The 22,885-nt window shown below is 44.2% G+C and overlaps 5 protein-coding genes and 3 non-coding genes across 8 annotated transcripts; 3 read left to right on the forward strand and 5 right to left on the reverse strand.

Annotated features, from left to right (window-relative positions):
* The first annotated feature begins 225 nt into the window (after positions 1-225).
* LOC113566597 (putative neutral sphingomyelinase) lies at positions 226-1,812 on the forward strand. The gene is made up of 2 exons (XM_026992931.1): positions 226-359; positions 437-1,812. The coding sequence occupies exons 1-2, from the start codon at positions 319-321 to the stop codon at positions 1,755-1,757; spliced, it is 1,362 nt and encodes a 453-aa protein (XP_026848732.1). The 5' UTR covers positions 226-318; the 3' UTR covers positions 1,758-1,812.
* An 890-nt stretch (positions 1,813-2,702) lies between these two features.
* Positions 2,703-3,582, reverse strand: LOC6602971 (60S ribosomal protein L28). Its single transcript, XM_002027920.2, has 3 exons — positions 3,483-3,582; positions 3,060-3,302; positions 2,703-2,870 (listed from the first exon to the last, which is right to left on the reverse strand). The coding sequence occupies exons 1-3, from the start codon at positions 3,573-3,575 to the stop codon at positions 2,772-2,774; spliced, it is 435 nt and encodes a 144-aa protein (XP_002027956.1). The 5' UTR covers positions 3,576-3,582; the 3' UTR covers positions 2,703-2,771.
* A 66-nt stretch (positions 3,583-3,648) lies between these two features.
* On the reverse strand, positions 3,649-3,726 carry LOC6602970. The gene has a single exon (XR_048200.2). It is a non-coding gene; the product is annotated as a small nucleolar RNA CD11 (small nucleolar RNA).
* Positions 3,727-3,863: 137 nt separating this feature from the next.
* LOC6602969 lies at positions 3,864-3,938 on the reverse strand. Its single transcript, XR_048199.2, has one exon. It is a non-coding gene; the product is annotated as a small nucleolar RNA CD11 (small nucleolar RNA).
* Positions 3,939-4,081: 143 nt separating this feature from the next.
* Positions 4,082-4,155, reverse strand: LOC6602968. Its single transcript, XR_048198.2, has one exon. It is a non-coding gene; the product is annotated as a small nucleolar RNA CD11 (small nucleolar RNA).
* Positions 4,156-5,530: 1,375 nt separating this feature from the next.
* LOC6602948 (eukaryotic translation initiation factor eIF1) lies at positions 5,531-6,410 on the forward strand. Its single transcript, XM_026992951.1, has 3 exons — positions 5,531-5,610; positions 5,855-6,012; positions 6,086-6,410. Exons 1-3 carry the CDS (start codon positions 5,583-5,585, stop codon positions 6,230-6,232), a joined length of 333 nt encoding a protein of 110 aa, XP_026848752.1. The 5' UTR covers positions 5,531-5,582; the 3' UTR covers positions 6,233-6,410.
* Positions 6,411-8,120: 1,710 nt separating this feature from the next.
* On the forward strand, positions 8,121-15,377 carry LOC113566611 (la-related protein Larp4B). The gene is made up of 10 exons (XM_026993015.1): positions 8,121-8,509; positions 8,989-9,847; positions 9,922-10,171; positions 10,252-10,629; positions 10,733-11,333; positions 11,394-11,947; positions 12,017-13,013; positions 13,074-14,006; positions 14,072-14,423; positions 14,485-15,377. Exons 1-9 carry the CDS (start codon positions 8,494-8,496, stop codon positions 14,245-14,247), a joined length of 4,764 nt encoding a protein of 1,587 aa, XP_026848816.1. The 5' UTR covers positions 8,121-8,493; the 3' UTR covers positions 14,248-14,423; positions 14,485-15,377.
* A 5,101-nt stretch (positions 15,378-20,478) lies between these two features.
* LOC6602947 (probable protein phosphatase 2C T23F11.1) lies at positions 20,479-22,620 on the reverse strand. Its single transcript, XM_026993016.1, has 4 exons — positions 22,556-22,620; positions 21,587-21,959; positions 21,179-21,509; positions 20,479-21,091 (listed from the first exon to the last, which is right to left on the reverse strand). The coding sequence occupies exons 2-4, from the start codon at positions 21,869-21,871 to the stop codon at positions 20,580-20,582; spliced, it is 1,128 nt and encodes a 375-aa protein (XP_026848817.1). The 5' UTR covers positions 21,872-21,959; positions 22,556-22,620; the 3' UTR covers positions 20,479-20,579.
* Positions 22,621-22,885: the final 265 nt, after the last annotated feature.

A 22,885-nucleotide genomic window follows, 5' to 3' on the forward strand; every position in this document is an offset into this window, starting at 1 on the left:
GGTTCAGATGAAAGATATCGTCATGGTCGATATCAATTGGTATTTTTTTTCGAAAGGAAATAGGAATCTACAAGTGGATCTTCAAAGAGTATTATTTTTCGCGGCCTAACTCAAGTTGTTACCCTGCATAGGTATTTTTTAAAGGAGGCTTAAGTGGGTTAAGGATAACTTATTCATTCAACAAACACAACAACATCCATCGTCAACAATACAAAAAAACATTTAATCTTATCGTCAATATCGTCACAGGTCTACACCTGTGAATGAGTTATTCGTAAGCATGCCAACGGAGAGCGCGGCCATATAAGACTAAACAAGATGCTGCTGCTGGAGCTGAACATTTTAACCCTGAACATTTGGTGAGTGCTACTCTTTATGGACGTGACAGGTGAAGCACTGGCTCAAATCTAATTAAATCTCTAAATAACAATTACAGGGGCATACCATATGTGTCAAGTAATAGAGGGCCGCGTCTCGAGGCCATTTGCAAAGAACTGAGTAGCGGAAAGTATGATATCGTGTCTCTTCAGGAAGTGTGGGCTCAGCAGGACAGCGAGCAATTGCAGGAGAAGACGTCCAGTGTTCTGCCCTATTCCCATTACTTCCACAGTGGCGTAATGGGCGCAGGGCTCTTGGTGCTTTCCAAATATCCCATCCTGGGCACTCTGTTTCACGCCTGGTCCGTGAATGGCTACTTCCATCGCATTCAGCACGCGGATTGGTTCGGCGGCAAGGGTGTCGGTCTGTGCCGCATCTTAATTGGCGACCAGATGGTGCACCTCTATAACGCGCATCTGCATGCCGAGTATGACAATGACAATGATGAATACAAGACTCACCGGGTTATCCAAGCCTTTGATACCGCTCAGTTTATCGAGGCGACCCGAGGAAACTCGGTGCTTCAGATTTTGGCCGGAGATTTGAATGCCCAACCACAAGACATATCGTATAAAGTGCTGTTGTACACCTCTAAAATGTTGGACAGCTGCGCCTCGGACACCTTTCGCACAAATGAATGCGACCACAATTCGTACACTTCGGCGAGGGCACTGTCCAGGAATCCACGTGGAATTCGCATAGACCACATATTTGTCCGTGGAGGGGACAATATAAACGCGGAGATTGTCGACTATACTCTACCCTTTCCAGACCGTGTGCCTGGTCAAAAGTTTAGCTTCTCGGATCACGAAGCTGTATTGGCAAAGTTGAAACTATCTCGAACACCGACAGATCCTGGAGCAGCCGGCGACGGAGCAGGAGTGGCCACGATTGACGTAAACTGCGAAGTGGTTGAAGAAACATGTCCATCCCGTGAGCAAGGAGGAGGAGATGGGCCTGCGGAAGCAGCTCTCCCAACGGCTGACGATTCTCGTGCCAATTGTAATGGCAGTTCCGTAAGGGGTCCAGATATAAGCTGCTCTTCCATCCAGCCTCTGCCTGCGGCCAGAACCGCTGCTCTCCAAGAAGCCCTGGCCCTTTGTGATGCTTCCCTGCTGCAATTGAACACCGATCGGATACTCTACTACAGCGCAGCCACCTTCCTCTTTGTCCTACTCGTTCTGCTGGTCGAGTTCACGGCCCCGGGGGGAATGCGTACCATTTTCTTGCTGCTCAAGTTTATAGTCTTCGGAGTCATCATGTTCTGCGTTTTCATGGCTTCCATATGGAACTATATGGAGCGGAATGGCGTGCTGCAGGGAAAAAAGTCCATGGAGGTCATGTTGCATCATGCCCAGAAATATGAATATTTCTATTAAAGTCCGCATATGTGGCGGTAATTAAGTATAACGGCTCAATAAGCATTTAAAAACATTTTATATTGTCGTATATAAATATTGGTATTGTCTTTGATTTAATCTTAATTTATTGACGAATCTGCCTCAATCTGATCTGTAAACATTCTGTACTATTTCAATGCAATAAAATGGTCTCGTTTCATTTTAACAGCCATTTTCGCGCTGTTACAAATAATTATTCGAAAAATTACTTCAATTACTTGGGGCTTTTCAATTCGAAAGGCTAAATAGAGCGGAATCATTATGAGCCGCGGCTCTACTTTATACCCGGTACTCAGTCAGTATATGTACATATATGTTCACAAAACACGACAATTGATTTTTTACCAACAAAATTCACCAAACTCGGTCGAACCGTTCGCGAAATTTATACATACATATGTATTAGGTTTGCCCTATTTCCATTTTTCTTTACGTCTGTCTCTTTTTTTTCTATTCTCACATCAACACGAGCTTGCTCTCTCGCTCTTTTTCGCCAGATCACCCACACTAACCGAGTAGTGTGTGAGAGAGAGGGAGAAACAGCGAGGGTGAGAGAGACAGAGAATAAGCGCGTGGCTACGCTACATACATTGGTTCCTTCTGGCTATAATGATCCGATCTGATCTAGATTCGGCAGATTCATTCTATACAGAATACACTTGTAGCTGTGTGAGCCTGGAGCTCACTGGAGCCTGTATACAAAATTTGGTTGCTCCAGTTCCTACTGCCTCTGAGAACTAAGCGTCAAACAAGACGGACAGACAGACATGTCTATGCTAATCAAGGAGGTCGGAACACTTCCTTCTGGGTGTTACACACATCCACTTCCACCACAAATTGATCTTAAAATCTGCTCAATGGGAACACTAGAGGCGTACGACGAAGCCGCCTTGCAAAACGACAATATTAATAAGCAAATTACAATTAAGTTTTAAACATCTTTTCTTTATTCTCGAGTAGAAAACAGCTCCGCATGATCCCATATGGTACACTTTATTCGGGCTTCTTTCCCTTGGTAAGTTCGGCCTTCTTTCCCTTGGTGGGAAGGGGCTTCTGGGAACGCAGAACGGCGGAGGCGCGGCGAAGAGCAGCCTGAAATTGGGAAGTATAGAAACCCGAATTTAAAATCGAACCATAAAATTATCTACAAATAAGGTGCTAAAAGAGCTTCAGACAATTTTTTCAACACGATCATTCTGCGATCTTGGTATGTAGCATTAAAATAAGGATCATCATATCAGGGATAGTTCAGTGGGATTGCAAAATTATTTCAGAAATTACCTGCGTCAGATCCTTGCGGTACTTGGAGCCGATCAACAGGTTCTTCAGCTTTTTCAGGGAGCGTCGGGGACCAGCCTTGAAGTCGACACGCACCGTGTTCTTCGCGGGACGCTGAGCATATTTGCCCTTCTTCAGCACGGCGGTGAAGCCCTTCTTATCGGCAGTAGGAACGACGCCAAGGGTCTTCTTGTGCACGATGCCGCTGTAGCGGTACGAGCTCACAGAGGCCAAGTTGTTTGGCTCCTGGAAAAGTACAATAAACCATTAATACATGTCATATACACGGAAGCATTCAATGGTGAAGCCAACTTTATCAGATTAAGGTTACTATCAAGTTGTATTCAAATATCATTGTGAAAGTTTGTAAGTTGGAAACATCATAGAACAAATCGGATACTATTGAGCGGGGGGGACACCACTTACTGTGCTGAAGGGTTTGTTAACATCGCGCTTCTTCAACAAGAAGGCGTTGTTGTTGCGAATGATCAACCAATTGAGGTGCGAAGAGGTTGCCATCTCAAGTCTGCAAGTAGAATGAAAGATATTTCGATTAGAAGAGTTTTCAAAAGTTTCTATAGCTTTCATGTTTATTGAGTGATCAGGATTGGGTGATGAATATAGTCTTCAAGAACTCTTCTGCTAAATCATTCATCATGGTATGATTACTACAGCACTCAAATCAAGGAACTATGCTTACCTTTATTGAGAATGAGACCAGACATAAATCCAAACGGAAACATTATGAAAGAGAAGAAAAATACATTATTAAATCTATGCCATGGCTAAAACATAGGTACAATGAACGAATCATTTCAGAATTGGGTGATGAATATAGTCTTCAAGAACTCTTCTGTTAAATCATTCATCACGAAAGGGATACGCAAGGCACCCAACTGGAGGAAAATGCTTACCTTTATTAGGAATGCGACCAGACATCAAACCAGAACACGCGATCATGAAAGAAAAGAGAAAAGAAGTTTAAAATCTGTGCAATTGATCAAAAGTAGGGGGAACTTTAAATGAATAACTTCAGGATTGGGTGATGAATATAGTCTTCAAGAACTCTTCTGCTAAATCATTCATCATGGAATTGAGACTCCCTTGCGACTATAACATGTGCTCTCACCTTGTGTATGTATCAACATCATAGCGTCCGGACCCACCCAGCGTGAAAGAGAAAGAAATTCGATGTTAGACTTGAATAAAGACAGAAAACACTTTATAAACGTATAGTTATTTTAATGGGAAACAAAAAAGTACTCCCGGCATGGGTTCCCCGACAGCCATGATGAAGTCAGCAACTCTGTACACATTTCGGGTAAAAAAAATCAGCGCGCTACACACGTGTGGGTAATACCAAATTTACCTCCGAAATATTTCGAGATAGCTGCCATTTGGAGTAAAACACGTGGTACACCCATGTCACAAAAAAAATATTTCACAGCTACATGCTATTCACAATGCTATAGAAGCTATAACTTAACCAAATCAAGACAAAACGCAAAATGCCCACCTTTTCTCGTTGAAAGACAAGCAGGAAAGAAATATGGCAGCCGCGACACAGAGCAAAGTTGGCTGCGATTAAGCCAGCAGGGTTGCATTTTGGGCACCTATTCTGCACAACGATAGTTGGACAAGTTGGCAGCCGCAAAACAAAAACATTCGATAAGTGTCGAATATTTTTGAAAATATTTTAAAACGTTTTCACATTCGTTAATAAAGTGACAAGTGGCCCTATAATTTAAATTTATGTAAATATACTGTGGATATGTAGTGCGAGACCAACTCACCGGCGCAACTCTGTGTAGAAAATATATATTGTCACAAAAACAATTATCGATGTATTTATATATCGATAACATCCCATGAATTCGTCAGTATATTTAAGGTATATTTTTAAAATGAGAGGTATATTTCGGTATATTTCTTAGAGTCGGATGGTATATTTTAACGATAAATCCGCGGTCACACTGTATATCAATAACATCCCTACAAACCAGGGTGCCCGTTTCTGATATTTTTAATACTTTTCGGTATTTTTTTTAGGTCAAAATTGAACCGACGGTATATTTACGGTATATCGGTGTATAATGGTATATTTTGTCAATATCATTAATCTGTTAAATTTCATTTTCAACGGATTATCGAAATAAAGGCAATTATTTAAATTAAGCCAATCAAGTAGAAAATTGATTCATCAATCGTATAAAATTATGTGGGCATGGCTAAATAGCTCTATATAGCTGGGAATGAATGACGGAATATCATAATCGAGGAATATGTATAATAGAACTTGAATTCGTCAGTATAGTTACGGTATATTTATAAAATGAGACGATATATTTTGGTATATTTCTGAGGGTCGGACGGTATATTTTAACGATAAATGCGCGGTCACACTCTATATCAATAACATCCCTACAAACACATTTCCGAAAAATCACTCAGTAAAATCTTAAATTTTACATTAAGAGAACACTTCAAAAAGTTTTTGTTTAGGCTGTGGTTTATTTTTATTGTCGTATGTCCATCCAGAATTTAAACACTCGAGGTAAGCAGACACTCCCAGCACACAGCCAGCCCACACAGTTTCCAGTCGCAGCGCTCATTTACACATGTACATAAAAATGGCTGCTCGTGGTCTAGTCATCGGCCTCACACGCAAACACGCATACATACGTAAATGCACGCAGGCGATTTTAAGGGCACAACAGCACGCTGCGAGAGGGTGTGATTACAATTACAGAAATTCCAATGAGATGCTAAGGGCATATGGTGTTTTTTGTTTTTTGCAGACCCCTTTGCTGATGCAATCAAGGGCAATGATGATGATATTCAAGACGGGCTTGTGCATATAAGAATCCAGCAGAGGAACGGTCGCAAGACTCTAACCACTGTCCAGGGCCTGTCCGCGGAGTATGACTTGAAGAAAATAGTCCGCTCCTGTAAAAAGGTAAGTGCCCCGTTTGTAAATAAACATTCCTGAGAGGGCCATGTAAGTAATTGATTTAATTTCGCATTCGCAGGAATTTGCCTGCAATGGAACTGTGATCGAGCATCCGGAGTATGGTGAAGTTCTGCAGCTGCAGGGCGATCAACGTGAAAACATCTGTCAATGGTTGACTAAGGTTGGATTAGCCAAACCAGATCAGCTGAAGGTGCACGGCTTTTAAGCGGATGCCAAGGAACAACAAATATTTCATTCTTAAGCTACATTCAACTTGCAGAAGTTCTTCTTCGTTCAAATTATCTAAAAACAATCTCGATAGAACATTAACGCAAACAGAAGCAATAGACCATTAATTGAGAAAGATGTTATAAATAAATTAAATGTTCAATTTAAATAAACAACGGAGGTTGCATAGTAAAATGGGACATTATCTGAAATTGCTTTATATTTCAGGGGCAGGTCTTTTAGTTTAATAACAATGGTGCTTTCATGCCAGAAAGCAAGACGGATAGATTTGTTTCCTTTCCGAATACAAGCGGCGCTTATCGCAGAGCAATAGCGATATTTTTTGCAACCATTCCTATACATCGATAAGTGTAATTAAAAGTCGCGGGTATATGATTTGAAGACGTAAAACAACAGAAAAAAAGTGTCATCTTGCTACAAAATAAGAAAAGTAGTTCCGTTGATTATACGTGCCACAAAAATAAAAACATTAAAATTTTTTTGCTAGTCTACAAAAATATTACCTTCAAAAATATATCGATAAATTTATATATCAATATTTTATATATACATCTAACACAACTGGGCTGCTTTGTGAGCGCGAATAATTTGCGTGTATTATTGCTTTTGCTAGTGAAAAAAACGTTTGCTGACGATCTCCCAAGGCAGCAATTTGATCTGCACTATCAGATGCACAAGTTTTCGTGTCGAATTTAATAAATATTGTGAAAAACGTGGATTTCAGTGTACGTGTACTCCGCGGAACGCCACTGTGACTCTAGCTAGAACATATAACAAGTGGTTTTACAATTTTGACATTGTAGCCGCAGCAAATAATTAACTGGAGGGAAGGAACAAGAACTATTCTACTTTGAGCGGTGTAAGTACACAAGATTATTATTTATGTATTATTTAGGGGAAGGGGGGAATGGGCTACAATTCGCCATTAACCATACACTGGCCTCACATACATGATGAATTTCAAATTTGATGCGCGAGTGTCACACACAAATCTGTATAGACAAATTTCATACCTATTATATGTCATACATTGCACACATTTCGTGTCCGTCAGTTGACGTTAAAACATCTTAAAACATAAAATTGATTATCTGGTCATTGCAGGATAGTTTCCTTGCGACCATTCAATTCGGTCCAGCAGCGATTAAATACAACAAAAGAAAATATTTATATATATTGTTTATTGTTTACCATGCTAACCGATGCTGACCATTCCCAGAGCCAAGACTTCTGGGAGCTGTCGCAGCCAATTCTGTTGGGACATTTCGCTTTCATGAATATACATATCTATATACTAACTATATGGTTAGTTTTTTTACTTAGCAAAATTAAGTTCTTAGGTTTCGATTCCATCATTCCCCGATCCCTATTTACATATAAATATTTATCGCATGCAACCATGCAGATTTTTGGAGCCTATCGAAACGGTGACCGTGGAACGGCGAAAGTTTTCTATGACGATGAGAAGTCGAATTTTTGGATTTTTCGCGTGACAAGTTCGTTGTGAAAAAAAACAAAAAAGAACAATTACCTTATTATTTAGAACATTTGCAAGCAATATAAAATTTGTTGTGCTACTCTGTCGGCTCGGTGTCGGTGCATGTTGGGTGTGAAATAAAAAAAATCAATTGCCTCAAAGCCTCTCGACCAATTTCAATTCTCTGCGTGTGCAAAAAAAAAACTACGAAAAAACGAAGACGAAAAAAGTCAGCAGCGAGGAAGAAAAAGAATAGAAAGGAAAGCGAAAATAGCCACAGAAAAAGAAACAAAATTAAGTCATTCAAGCCACCAGGCCACGGAAAATTAAACGACGACGACGACAACGGTCGCGTAGAAGTTGAAGAAAATGTACAGGAACAGGGGAGGAGGAGCAGCCGCAGCAGCAGTAGTATAAATAAATAGCGAAGCAGCGAAAAGAAGTGTTGCAGCTATTTTGCGTTTGATTGTTCGCATCGCATTGTAATCAAGTTTCATGCAATAAGAATATATCAAAGTGAAAATCAAATTTTCCAAATCGAAAAGCCTCCTCGACTGGGTGGCAACACGACTGCCACTGTGTGCGTGTGTATATGTCTGTGTGTGTGTGAGTGTGCCGCGTGTGACTGTGTGTGTGTGTGAGTGCTCCGAGTTAGTGTTGAGGCGTTCCGTTCGCTCGAAAAAAGAAAAAATAAATATATTTTAAAGCAAACCGACTGTGTCTTTGTGTCGAATTTCCGGATAAATTCAACATACGTTACCATGGAATATTACTTAGGTTAGTAGTAATATTATTTTCAAATGTCAAAAACAAACACATATGCCTGCCATATATACTATCACCCCCACCCTGCATCCACAACTGCTGCTGCACTTGTATGCGAAGCGAATAGAGAGTAAGTACAGTGGGTTGAAGAAGAACACGCATAAGTTGCTGCTCTCGCAACGCCTTAAGGTGAGGCAGAAGTTTTGCTTTTTGCGACGGTGGCAGGCACAGGCATAGCCACAGCCACAGGCACAGGCACCATTGGGAGGGGAAGCACAGCTCCGCTATCTTTGGTTATGCTGGCATCAAATTTATTTGTTTATAATATAAAATCTGGTTTGGGTGGGAGAGTTTTCTTAGCATTTTCGTCGCGTCACTCGCGTCGTCCGATTACGAAAGTTTCCCATTACGTCGTAACTACAAAGAATTGTCTTTTTTTATAGAACTTCTTTTCCACGCACACAAAAATGACTAAATTTGTTCAATTTCAGGAGGATATGTCTTAATGAATGGAGATGCAGTCAAGATCCAACCGCCGGTCTACGCCAATGTTCCTGTCGAAACGGCAATGTTAGCTACCAACTTGTTCGGCACCACAGCACAGATCGCAGCCCCAAACGCAGCAGCCCACATACCATTGATCACAGCCGCCCCAACAGCTGCTGCCCCCGCTCCAGTCGCAGCCGTGGCAGCGCCACAGACCGCTCCGCTTTCACATCAGCATCCACAGCAGGTTCAGGTTCAGGTGCAGCAACAGCAGCAGCAACCGCATCCACACCAGCAGCAGATTATTGCTCATACACACGCCCACCAACAACACCAGCAGCAGCAGCAGCAACAGTCTCCTCAGACCATTCAGGCTCATCCCGCACAGCATTTGCAATACGGACATCCGCCTCCGCCGCCACAGGCACAGGGCGTGGCTAACTCCGCAGTGATTGTAGGAGGAGGAGGAGGAAGCGCTGCCGGTGCCGGTGCCGCTGCTGAGAGCATCGATAATCCAGAATTCGCCATCATGAATGGGGCAATTGGCCAGACCCAAGATGGCACCGTCGTCTGCTACACAACCGATGCTCTGGTACCTGGTGTTAATAATACGAATTTAGTTGCAATCGAGCCGCAACCCCAACACATTGTAGTGCCGGTTCAGGTTCCTGTTCCAGTTTCCGTTCAGCTACCGGTCACAGTGCCTGCCAATGGACCGCTGCCCACCCAGAACCCAGAGCTGCAGCAGCAGCAACAGCCACAGCAGGGTAGCAACCCCAATGCCGCAGCCGGAGACGATCCGAATCTACCGATAGACAAGCTCAAGCAGATGTTGGCTACTCAGCTTGAGTACTACTTTTCCAGGTTCGCCCTTGCCTATTTATTGTTACTCCAAAGATCCCTCTCTGACTTCTTCTTTTACCCTGTCGCTTTCACAGAGAGAATCTGGCCAACGATTCTTACCTGCTGTCGCAGATGGACAGCGACCAATATGTGCCCATATGGACTGTGGCCAGATTTAATCTTGTTAGGAAACTAAGCAAGGACATCAAACTTATTACGGAGGTGCTGCGTGAGTCGCCCAACGTTCAGGTGGATGACGAGGGTCTGCGCGTGCGTCCCAATCGCAAGCGTTGCATCATCATATTGCGCGAGATATCCAACAACACTCCCCTCGATGACGTCAAGGTCTGCCATTAGCTCAGCTCCTCCTCATTTTCTGTAATCAATGCTAATTTGATTTCCTTCTGGGTCTCCTTCTGCTGCAGGCTCTTTTCAGCAACGAGAACTGCCCGAGGCCGATCTCCTGCGAGTTTGCTGCCAACAATTCGTGGTACATCACATTCGAGTCGGACGAGGATGCGCAAAAGGCCTTTAAGTATCTGCGCGAGGAGATCAAGGAGTTTCAGGGCAAGCCCATTATGGCGCGCATTAAGCCCAAATCGTTTATCAATAGAATACAAGCTGTACCAAATATTAAGAACGGCTACCGTCTCACATCGCCACCGACTGCCGCAGTTTATGATCCTTCCGGTGCTGGGGCTGCCGCTGTCAGCTATACGACCGCCCCACAGCGATACTTGTATACCACCAATGGGACAGTCCTTGGCCCCGCCTCAGTTCCCTACAATAATCAGGTAGTGATTGTAAGTGCTCAACATTATTCGATATGTATCTGAGACTGGTATCACCCTCATGTTCCTCCCTCTCTCTCTCTCTTTCTCTCCCGCTCTCTCTCTCTCATTGCAGCCGATTCAACAGAATCAATTCTATCCCGGCTTGATGGCTGGTCCATGGCCACCCGGCACTGTGACCGCTGCCGGCCACGGCCAGAACTTCTATGAGATTGGTGGCAACATCTATGCCACCAATCCGTTGGCTCCGCAGGCTGTAGCCAGCTTCGCAGCCGCACCTCCACCCACCGCACAAACGATTGTCACATCCAAACCGCAGGGTGGTGGCGGTGGCCGCTACAACAACAATAATCACCGTGGCAATCCCAACAATATGGGCGGTGGTGGCAACTCGGGACCACGCGGTGAGCCCCGAAACAAACCCCCGCGCAACACACAGACTCCATCCCATATCCAGAGCGGCAGCATTGTGCCCATCCAGCTAGCGGGAGGCATTCCCGGCGGCATGGTGAGCGTGGTGCCCGCCAATATTGTGGATCCCCTACAACAGGCTTCGCTGCAGCAGGCCCAGCAACAGCCGGTTCACCAGCAGCTACAGCAGCAGCCGACAAGTTCCGCCCATGTCCAAGTCCAACAGCAGCAGCAGCAGCAGGCAACGGGGCAGGTGAACAACTCCAATCGCCACTATAATACAATAAAGAGTAATAATTGGAAGGGTAAGTTATTCGCAGCCCCTTAACATTGAGCCTCTTCTTATCCCTCCAATCTAATGGCAGGTGGAATGCAGAAGAACCTGGACAAAAGCTATGGCGGTGCGGTGGCCACTCACCACCACTACAGCACCCAGGCCCAGGGTCTGTCCACACATGGCCACCATCTCCAGGCCCAGCAGCAACAGCAGCAACAACAACAGGGACAGGGACAATCACAACAGCAGCACTATCATTTGGCTTCCTCTAGCGGCGCGAGCACACCTCAGGTATCTTATGCCAGTGCTCAGGCTACGGCTACCTTGACGCTGGCCCCGCAGCCCAGCCAACACCAACATCATCTGGTGGCCCATCATGCCGCCCAGCAACAGACGCAGCAGCAGCAGCAGCCGCCGCAGCATCAGCAGCAAGTTGAGCTGCAGGAGGCGGGAGAGAACGTGGAGCATGGTTCGCATGGGATGCAACAGGTAAATCGCAGCAGCAACATGTCGGCCAGCTCCTCCTCGTCGATGGCCACATCAATCAGCAAGGAGCCGCTGCAATGGCAGACGCGTCCACGTCGTCGTCGTCGCGATGAGGAGGGCGGTACTATCAATTATTCTCCAAGCGGTCGAGTGGGGGTAAGTAATCGAAATATGTTATGTTATTTGGCAATTTCTAAGCCTAACGCTTCTTTGAAACGATCATAGCTCTTTGGCACCTCACCCTCCGCGCCGCATCAGCAGCAACAGCAGATGATTTCATCGTCTTCGTCTTCCGCCAGCAATGTGCAGTCGGGCAACGGCGGTCCCTCCCATCGCGGCGGTGATCGGGAGAGCCATTACAATATTCACGATGTACCACCACCACAGCCCCAGCACCGGGGCAACTACAAGGGCAACAACTATAATCCTAACTATCACGCCCAGCACTCGTCCATGTCGAACAGCTCCCATCACCATCACCACAACGCCCTGTCCTCGCAGCACCACCTGCCAGCGGGACAGCAGCAGGGCTCGAGTCACCATTATCACCACCATCATCACCACAATTCCATTGGCAGTAATGTGGGGAACAGCGGAGGAGTGGGCGTCAGCAGTGGAGCTGCAGCCGCAGTCGCTGGATCTGGGAACAACAGCGTGTCGGGTGGAAACGGCAATGCCACCAATGAGCGTGGCATGCATCACGTTTCCCTGGGCTATCAGGGACACCAGCATCAGCAACAACAACAACAGCAGCAGCAGCAGCAACAACAGCAGCAGCAACAGCAACAACAACAACAGCAGCCGGCAGCGCCAGTGCAACCGCCGCAGTTTGATCTAGAGGCAACCGCCTTCCCACCACTGCCAGCCTCGTCGGCATCGGTAAGCACGCCACACACTCCTCAGGCCAATAGTGCGTCCGTGCACAACTCCAACTCGTCCTCCTCTGCGCCTGCCCTAACACAGAAACAAACTCTTCATCAGCAGCAGCAGCTGAGCGGCAGCGTGGAGAGCACCGAGGATCAGCGTTCAAGCAATCATCAGCAGGGCGAGAGTAGTCCTCATCTGGCCAACAGTTCCGCTGTCTCTGCCGCTGCCAACAACTGGTCCGAGAACCGCCTCTCGGACGTTGTCCGCACTGGTGGGGGAGGGGCCGGTGCCGGTGGCGGTGGCGGTGGCGGAGGTAAGGGCAAGGCTCGCAAGGAGATTGTCCAAAGCAAGCACCATCCGAATCAGACCCAGCCGCAGCAGCAGCAACAACAACAACAACAACAACAACAACAACCACAGCCGCAGCCACAGCCGCATTTGCCTCCCAACTTCCAACAGCATCAGCGAAATGTGCCGGTCAGTCCCACGCCAGCCGTGGAGTACGCGCCCATCGAGGGCAACAATACTAAAAACGTTACTAAGCAGAGCTCTAGTAGTAGTTCGACCCATGTGATAAAGTGTCTAACACCAAATATCAATGCCAGCAGCAAGGACGAGGCAGCCGCCGCCGGAGTCGGGGTAGGAGCCGGACCTGGTGCTGCCCAGCAGCTGGATAAATCAAACAAGACTGAGGATGAAATGCATCCAAAGCAGCCGCTGCTGCAGCAGAATCCGCAGCAACGTCTGGCCGAAGCCTACGTCCAGACTATGCAGCAGCAGCAGCAGCCGCCACCGCTGGCTGCCCACAACGATTATGCAAGGGGCGCGGAGGCAATCACTGCCGTGCCCGCGGGCGCTGGCGCCTGCAGTGTGGCGACAGTTGCGACCGGTTTGACCGCCAGCCTGGCCGAGTGCAGCCTCAGCCAGCACAAGAAACCGCCCTCCGTTGCCGCCCTGCACGCCAAGAAGGAGGCAAGCCTGACCAAGGATTCAGCCAGCAAGAAGAGCGTTGCCACCTCAACATCGAACGAGAACATTGCCGCCGCCACGGCAAGTAAGCTCAGTTACGCTCAGGTGGCCCAGCATCACAAGGCCTCCACTGACAGCAAGGATGGAAGTGCCTCCACAGGCACCCTCTCGCCCACTGGCAGCCAGAAAATGGATCTAGTCTTCGGCGATCCCTCCACAATCGCTGCCGCAGTGGAGAAAAGTGTGATCGCCACCGAGAAGCGTGTAGCAGGAGGAGCCTCCCCGGTCGTCAATGCTGTGCCGTCTGGCAAAGGGGCCAGCGGCATACAGACATTGAATTCAGCTCAAGTCAGCAATGCAGTCGGTGCCAAGGAGAAAGGTATGAGTATGAGTAGGAGTAGGGCACTAATGTACGACTATTTAATGTGGTTTTTCCCACTGCAGATGCCCGCTCCCATGCCTCTCCCATGGGCGGTGGTGGTCGCCACCAGAGCAAGGAGAAACAACAACAACAACAACATCAGCAACATTACGGCTCTGGCACAGAGCACAATACCAATGCCAATGTAGGCTCGGGGACCGGCGGCAACCGCAAGTCCAGAGCCCACAACAACTCTTAGGGGAAGGGAAAGTCGTTGCCAAAAGCGAGGCAACTGTGAGCGACCTTTGCAGGATGCCTCTGATAATGCATCTGCCTGTATATATATGAAATTCCATTTGTAAATACCAGAACAATTTTTGTTACATCTATAAGTGCTATAGATATTTACCAGTTAACTAAGGAGGCATACAAAAGGTGAGTGCTCATCCATTTCAGTAGCATTTTTGTCACCTAATCCCTCATTTTGTAACCATAGCTTTTGCCGCTGCTCAACAGAGAAGAGGAAGAGGAGGAGACGAGGTGGTGGAGTAGCAGGCGGAGCTTGGACCAGTTATCATATTAGTAGGCAAAGGAATAAAGGAATAATGAATGGTGCATACCCCTTTCTCCAGCTATTTACCTGCATATATTTATATACGCATATATATATGTATATGTATAATCAGTTATCGTTTACTGTTGATCTACGTCTTTACCTAAGATTGAGGGGTACACCGTGGACTAGAGCAGAGATGATATTTGCAGAATAACGAACCGAGAGTAGATGAATAGAGAATGGAGAGAGGATAGTGGATAGTGGATAGAGAGGATAAGTGTAGAGGAAGATTTGAATATGCCTAAGCTATGATTACGATTACCATTAATGATTACCGAGTGAATAAGTCTAAGTTTTGATTTTAGTTAGCCAACTTGTATCGAACGATAAAACAGAGCAAAAGAAAGATACACATTGTAAACGATTTTACTGATAAATTACTGATGGAACTCATGCATCATGAATCATACGTTACGTTGGTTTCGTTATTATCTACGTTTAGTAATTCATCAATTTCATTTAGCTTACACTCACAAACGACACACACCACACCACACACCACACGACAGCACACACACACGATACACTCACAACATCTAACTTAATGTTTATAGCCAAAACAGAAGTACACAGATACGAGTATATGGCGTATATGTTATCTATATACATAGCTATGTCTCCGCTAGTCCCACAAGTTAGGGTTACTTCTATTAATTAGATACATACGAGTATACATACATATATATATATATTGATATATTGTTTTGAACCATTGTAACATTTTATCAGTTGGTCTTGTTTGAGCGAATGGATTATATTTTTTTGTACACAAATATTTTTTTTTGAAGTGGATTCTCGTACTTAGTTCACGGCATAACAACATACACGCAGACCAACTGCCCTTACCCATGGCCACAACCACAACCCCACCCACCCTTACACCTGAGTATATCCTTCATTTTGATACTTACGTATATCGTATAATGAGAATAACTTATATTTTAAAATTGCATTTGTTTCCACACAATGAATGGCAATTTTCTCAGTTTGATGGTTTCACGTCTATTTCAAGAAGCAAAAGAAAAGAACACGATGAACGAAGAACGAAGATCGAGAATGATTAACAAGTTAGTGCATTGCTAAAGCAAATAAACTCTATCCTTATAAAGCGTAGGTGGACACAGCTACAGCTCAGCTCAGCTCATAAGACAGACACTATCCAATGTTATATTTACAATTCTGTATATAAGCATACAAAGAATGTATTCTACACTCACCAAACACACACTCTATATACAACAAAAAGGTGCCATAACACTAAAACGAAAACACACTCACACACGAAATTCTGCGAGGTTTAGGACAACACAAATAGGCATTTAAAAACGGATTATATTCTTATGTTAAACTGTCTCTCAATTTATAATGCTACCACCCCTCTAAATAATGATGCTCAGTATCGATTTTGGTTTCCTTTTTTACGCACAAACACAAATGATTTACGATTTACGATTAACGATTTACGAAGAGTCGTCCTGATTTATTCGAGAAGCATGTTATTTGATCCCTTAATGCATAACATCATCCATTGGCAACAGGAGATGAGGAGGAGGATGATGAGGAGGAATAATCAGTAGTCTTAAGAGCGTACACGCGATATCTAAATGTGTGAAAATAAATAGAGAGAGATATACATAAATATATATATATATATAACTACTCTAGGCCTAAGAATTAAGTTTAGAAATGCGTATGGATATTCACACTTAACTGCAAGAATATTCAAAAATTTTTTCTATATATATATATATATTTTTTTTTTTTAACTTTTATTTGAGAACAAAATTGCGCCCCGCCTTTCACAAACACACACCCCAAAAACTAACGATAGATTTCAATTTATTTTCCATGAAACACACGGCATACAATACGTTTTGTTCTCTTTAAGTTAACGCTGATGAACACACTGTGAATGAAATGAACCGAACAATGTTTTCCCGAAAAACGAAACTCATCCAAAATCAAAAAAAACGAAAGAGAAATTAAGAGAAGAGAAGGAGTAGAAGAATCAACTCTTTAACTGAAGACTTTCTACCGAAATGTAATTGAAAATTTAACAAAAATACGAGAAAGAAAACTACAACTGAAAACCAATATATATATACACACATATATGTAAACATATACTTTGTTTCTATGAAAACAATCGAATAAGCTAAGTGCCTATACTAACTATTATATTGTGGCGTGACACGCAAGTACAGTCAGACCACTGAGCCAAGAACCAAACGTGTCCTCCCTCCCTCAATCGCACACTCCACTCGCGCAGTCATCATGCTCACTCACTCAATCACTCAACTGCCTCTAGGAGCTAACTTAACCTTACAATGAAATGAAAACAAAGCAACAAACACTCATTGAATCGAACCAATCGAATGATTCATTCATTCGCCCACTGATCTTCGGCCAGTCGGGGGGTTTTCCTGCCACTGGCTCAGGGGTCGCTACGATAGACAGGGAGACACAGACACCCCCACACATAGTATACCTTGCTCAGTGGTTTGTCGTGTACTCGGAACACTACAAATTTAACTTTAAATAATTCATAGTTTATAGTTTGTATCTTCTCCATTTGATGAAAGACCCGACACTCTCCCTAACTATCATTCAACCGCCGCCACACCCCACCCCACCCCACCCACCCCACTCAGCACACACATATTAGTTTCGAACGTTCTCAAATGATTTTGTTGTGCTCATCACTCACTGTCGGCTGCCACAATAGCAAACACAGAACATACAGTGGGACCTCAGTAGGGCGGACACCGACTTGACTTGGACTGCGGACTGCTTTAGGGCAAATGTTAGAGCGAGGGTTTGGTTGAGCGAGCGTGCGGCTGTGCGGCTGCTGTTGGTTGGGGAGCTGGATGCGAGGCAACCCCGTTCTTCCGGCAATGAGATGTGATATTATGCAACTGACGGATCGTCAATTGTGTGCGACAAAAAAACAAAATGAAATATACGGAAAACGGCTGCCCAATTGGGCTTTCCTCCAGCAGCAGACACGTCCAGACATGTTCACACTTAGACACACCACACACACAAAGAGAGAGACACGCAGAGAAAGAGAACAGTAGCGAGAAGTAGAGGAGAAGCGAAGCGAAGCGAAGAGAGAGAACAGAAGAGAGTAGTAGGGTATAGAGAAAGTAAAGAAACATTGTTGATGTTGAATAATTTTAAGGCAATACAATAAATTAAATTAAATTGTTACATTGTAAACCTGAGTTCTTAAGTTATTTATTTTTGTATGATTAAGCAGCGCATATGACACCTTGTTATATTTACAAAATAATACTATTAGAAATTCAGCAGACATGCCACGCCAATAGCTAGCATCCCATCCCCTATACTCAGACCCAAAAACACACACGAAAAAGTTTGGAGGCATCATTAATATTCTATTATTTCAAATGGAATAACCCTCGCCAATCAACTGTACATACTATATACCAGAGGGTTCTATTCTATCCTCTTCTCTTGTTTTCACCGCCTTACCATTGACCATTCTTTATGGCACTGCCAGCAGCTAGGTTTCTGTTCCCTTTTCCTCTTCTAATTTCTGGGTCTCCCCAACGCCGCTTGTGAAGAGCGTGGGGGCCCCACCCCACCAGCCATGCTCCGGTTATCGCAAATCTCAAAACGTGGCGAATTGACTTAAATCGCAAACGTGCGTGCTCCGTCTTTCGCAAATCGTAGGATTCTTACATTTTTATGAGAGCAAAAAAAATATTAACATATTTGCTGATGTTTTAAGTTTATATTTATACAATTGGACATTTTTTTCCAAATATTATCTTAATATATTCAATTTATTTTTTTTCTAATGACACCCCAAATTTTACTTCACCCAAATAAACCAAAACAACAACAAATGGTGAATTCCCTCCCGATTTGCACAACGAGGGCAAAATATTTTAATTTCAAAAAGAAAAAACATCTTTTTTTTATCAATTGGAAATGAAACACTATCGTTAGCAAAAAGTTTCGAAAACCGGAGCATATAGATTTCAATTCGTACGAATTTTGGCCGAAATCGTAATCGCAAACATTTGCGAAAATCGGAGCATAGCTGTACTTTCTTTGAATGGCTAGAGACCAGGCGGTGTGTCCTTTTTTTTTCAATGGGTTAGTTCTTTGCTTTTATGTACTACCAATAAGCTGCAGAGAAAGAAAGTTAAACAGAAGAATGCTTACGCACATTGTTATCACTAGAAAAGCTACAACAACAAGAACAACAAAATCAACAACAACCTGTCTGTTAAACAAAAGAAAACAAAAATGCAAATATGTAATATGAGTAATACATATATATAAAGATATATATATATACTTACGAAAAGAATATGCGTAATCAACTGTAATTGTACCGAAATTGATAACTGTAAAGCGAAAAGAAAACAAAATGGTTTATAAAATTGCATATGATTAAAACTATAAACTAACTATAAAATCATACAATATCCCCCCCCTTTATGCAGCAGCGAAAGCCACACAACCAATCAACAGAGTTAATGCATAATTGAGTGTGTAATATGGCATACATATGAATAAAATAAAATAAAATATTATAATAAAACAAAGCAACAAAAAAAAAAAACGAAAAAAAATACAAACACTGAGAAACAACCAAAACACGAAAAGGCGTAATTCATTTCCCCCTATATATACATACAATATATAGATATATGGTTAAGAGTGAACAATTTGTACGTAAAAGCCACACACACACACGATGATAATGGTGATGTTGAAGAAGAAACCAAACCTGTACTCGTAATGAAAATATAGCAAAGAGTTTAAATAAAATTTAAACTAACATAAATACAGAGAGGGAAAACATTTCATGACCACAAAACACACAGAACACAACAAAACACTACACATACCATACACACAACACACGATTATTTTATTTTATTGTATGTATCATATGAACGAAAAGAAAATCAAATAATAAAAGAAAAGAACAAGGAGAGAACAACAAGCGGGCGTAATGTAGATTAAATGTAGATAGCAGAAAGAAAAAACAACACAAGAAACATGTCAAACAATAAAGCGAGCGATAACCAGCAAGAAAAGCTGTACAAAACAGTCCAAGTTATTGCTTAACGGGGGAACACGGATCTTTGGCCGCAAACGAGTCCATCTTGAAGGGATTTACATTTACCTTTCGCGGCAGGCTAGCCAGAGTATCGGAAAGCCCTCATCGTAATCAATGATGCCTGAAGCAGGATTAGATCTTCGAAACACTTCAAGTTATTGCTTCAACCCAGTTGAAGCCCGTTCCACAGAACTGGGGTGCACGGATGTGGACTAACTGAGCGCATCTGGAGCTGAGCGAACCAGAGACCCGCCAATCAAATACTCGATTCATTTAATCGAAATCTGTGCCGTTTGGGGTAAAGTCAAGTGTACTGCAGGATCTTGACAAAGGATTTCGATGAAGGTACAGTTTCCGACGATAATCTGAAATTAAATATATAACACTTTCAATACTTTTGGGCACTACAAAACATTTTGCTTTATTTTCAATTTCAAAAACTCATTGTCTTCCTATTCCTTCTCCTTTGGGTAAAAAAACTTTCTCCTTATAAAGATCAATCCCGAAACTCTGACAAGTATAGTTTTAGGTACATAAATACTAAACGAGTAATACAATTTTTTTTCCATTCTGTTTGGGCATCACAAAACATAGTAATTCAAATGTATATATAGTCGTACATATCATATACATGTTACACACATCGATAAGGAGGGACGCGGGGATAAACTAAAAAAACAAAAATTATTCGTGGGAGTTAAACATTTTGGTAAGGATTGTTTGCGTTTGTGGCGTGTGTTTGTTGGTTTGTTTGTTTGTTTGTGGTGTGTGTGTGTGTCTCTGAGTCTATAAAAACTTAACCAAGAACACTTGTAAGTATAAAGAGTTGACCTAAGCGGCATTTCGAGGATACCCTAATTAATTATAAGGCGCACTAGTAGATATAGTTTAACTGCATCTCGGATGCTGCCAGCAGCGGATCTTGTGCCTCTTTCTCCAGCTTCTTCTGCTCCTCGGAATTGTTGGTCGCCTCACTGGGCGTGATCAGGCTGGAATTGGGACTGGTTGTGGGGCTCGAGGTCTGTGTCTCGGCCATGTTATCGTTGGACTGTGTGGTCTTTGTTGCCGTGCCGGCTTCTTGTTCGAAGGCCGTTTTATTGCTATTTCGACAGCGGGCTATTAAATCGCTGTAGGGTTTATCGTGCAGCAGGCAGACTAGGACGACGGTCATGTTGTCCCCACCGAGTCCGCCCATTTGGCAGTCGGGGGCCAGGCAATGGTTCATAAGTTCCTCGCATATCTCCTCCGGGTACATGCCCATGCCGATGCGTGTGCGGCAGAACTCAAGCACTTCCGCATTGCTCATCACATCCCAAATGCCATCGCAGGCCAGTACGATAAATTCCCAATCTTCCATGATTTTCCGTGTCTCCACGTCCGGGTAGGCTGTAGCGCAGCAAGAACAACGAAAACGCAAGGTGATAATGGATTATGAGAACAATGAGAACAGCGATTTAAATATGCATTTCTCACCTGTGACGATCTGATCTTCCGGCTTTTTGTTCGCACGCTTGAAGACAAAGTCGCCGAGTGCCCGGGAAAGTGCAAGATTGCCATTAACACGGTTGAACTCGACCCAACCGCCGCCCTCGATGATGCGCTTCGACTCCCCCTCGTTGTTGGGCTTGTGGTCCATGGAGAGTATCTCCAGCTGGCCGTTCACGCAGGCGATCGCCCGCGAATCCCCGGCATTGGCGCAATACAATTTGCTGTCCTTCACAAGAACGACCACAGCCGTGGAGCCGGCCATCTGATCGCCCCATGACTCATTGTGCAGCATTTCGTAGTCAATGTCCAGAAAGCCCTAGAATTGCAACATCGTCATCATTTCATTAGTATTGTCACCTCTGAGTGGCAGTGAGTAATCCCAGCGACGCTCACCTGCTGTAGCGCCCGCTCGATGTCGTTGTCATTGTACTCGGGTCGCTTCAACACGAACTTGTGCAGATGCTTGCCCGCATATTGGGCAACCGTGGCACCGCCGTGGCCATCGTATACGGCAAAGAAGGCCGCGCCCGGATCATCCGGCAGCGAGAGAATGTGTGTGTGCGAGTCCTCCATGTTGATGCGCCATCCCTGCATGCAGCTTGAGCCGACACGGAACACAGAGTTCTGGCAGTACGACGACTCCTTGGCAGTTACCGGCTCGGACAGTGTTTGGCCCATTCTGTGTCCGTCTGTGTGCCCGCGTGGGTGTTTCTTGGGGGCCGGCTGGCTTATCGATTTGCAATACGTCTATGTCGACGCTGAGTATCTGTGTGGCGTGGAAGAGCGGCCACGGCACACACAGGGAGTGAGATAGAGAGAGGAGAGGGAGATTGTTAATTACGAATTACGAAACTGGCCGTCAACTTCAGTCAGATACGCGTGGGCATTGAGATTAGCATATCACAGTAATGATACAACCCGTATAAGCTCTGCACAAACAAACGTGTAGATTTCAGCAGCTACAATACTCTTGGGCTCCAAAGCACTACCTAGTGCTGGGTGCTGGCAGGCCAGGCGGTACGATCGGTCGGAACGGAACCTGTTGTCGATTTCGATTTCTAGACATTCATTCGCACAAATGTGCAGGCTTGCAAAAAACAAAAACAGAAAAAGAAGAAAAACGCGCAGGGCAAAGGGCAAACCACCAGATAAACGCTGATAAGGCAGCGGTGGACAGGCGGCTGTCAGCGCTGAATCGGCCCGCAGCGGACCTTAGATTATTATAAACGGCCCGCAATCATGCGCTCCATAATTAGTTGACACAGTTTGCAACAGACCTGAACTTACGCAAAAAACATGGGGAGAGACACGGGGAGAGAGAGAGAACTTGAAAGCCCAGAACAATGCTCTATTATAACTCACCTGGCACTGGGGCTGCGCTGCTGCTTCTACTTTTGCCAATACATTGACAACTTTGGCTGGCTAAACAAATCCAATTCGCATGAATAAATGAAAAAAACAGAGTTCCGATTGGGCCTCCTGGTTGTTGTGGTTGCTAGGCTCTGTTTCGGGGTTGGGCAGCTGCTTTCTGCTGTCGGCACGTGCTCTTGTTGCAGCTGCAATTCTCAGTTCTCACACTTAAATTTTACGCACGCTAAATTTTTATAAATAATAGTGCTGGGCAGTGTGACCGACCAGCAGAAATATACCAAAATACGTCACAAATTTTAAAATATACCGCACATATACTGA

This window comes from Drosophila persimilis, unplaced genomic scaffold (genome assembly GCF_003286085.1).
Source record: "Drosophila persimilis strain 14011-0111.01,24,50 unplaced genomic scaffold, DperRS2 tig00000798-arrow-arrow-pilon, whole genome shotgun sequence".
NCBI classification, from domain to species: Eukaryota; Metazoa; Arthropoda; class Insecta; order Diptera; family Drosophilidae; genus Drosophila; species Drosophila persimilis.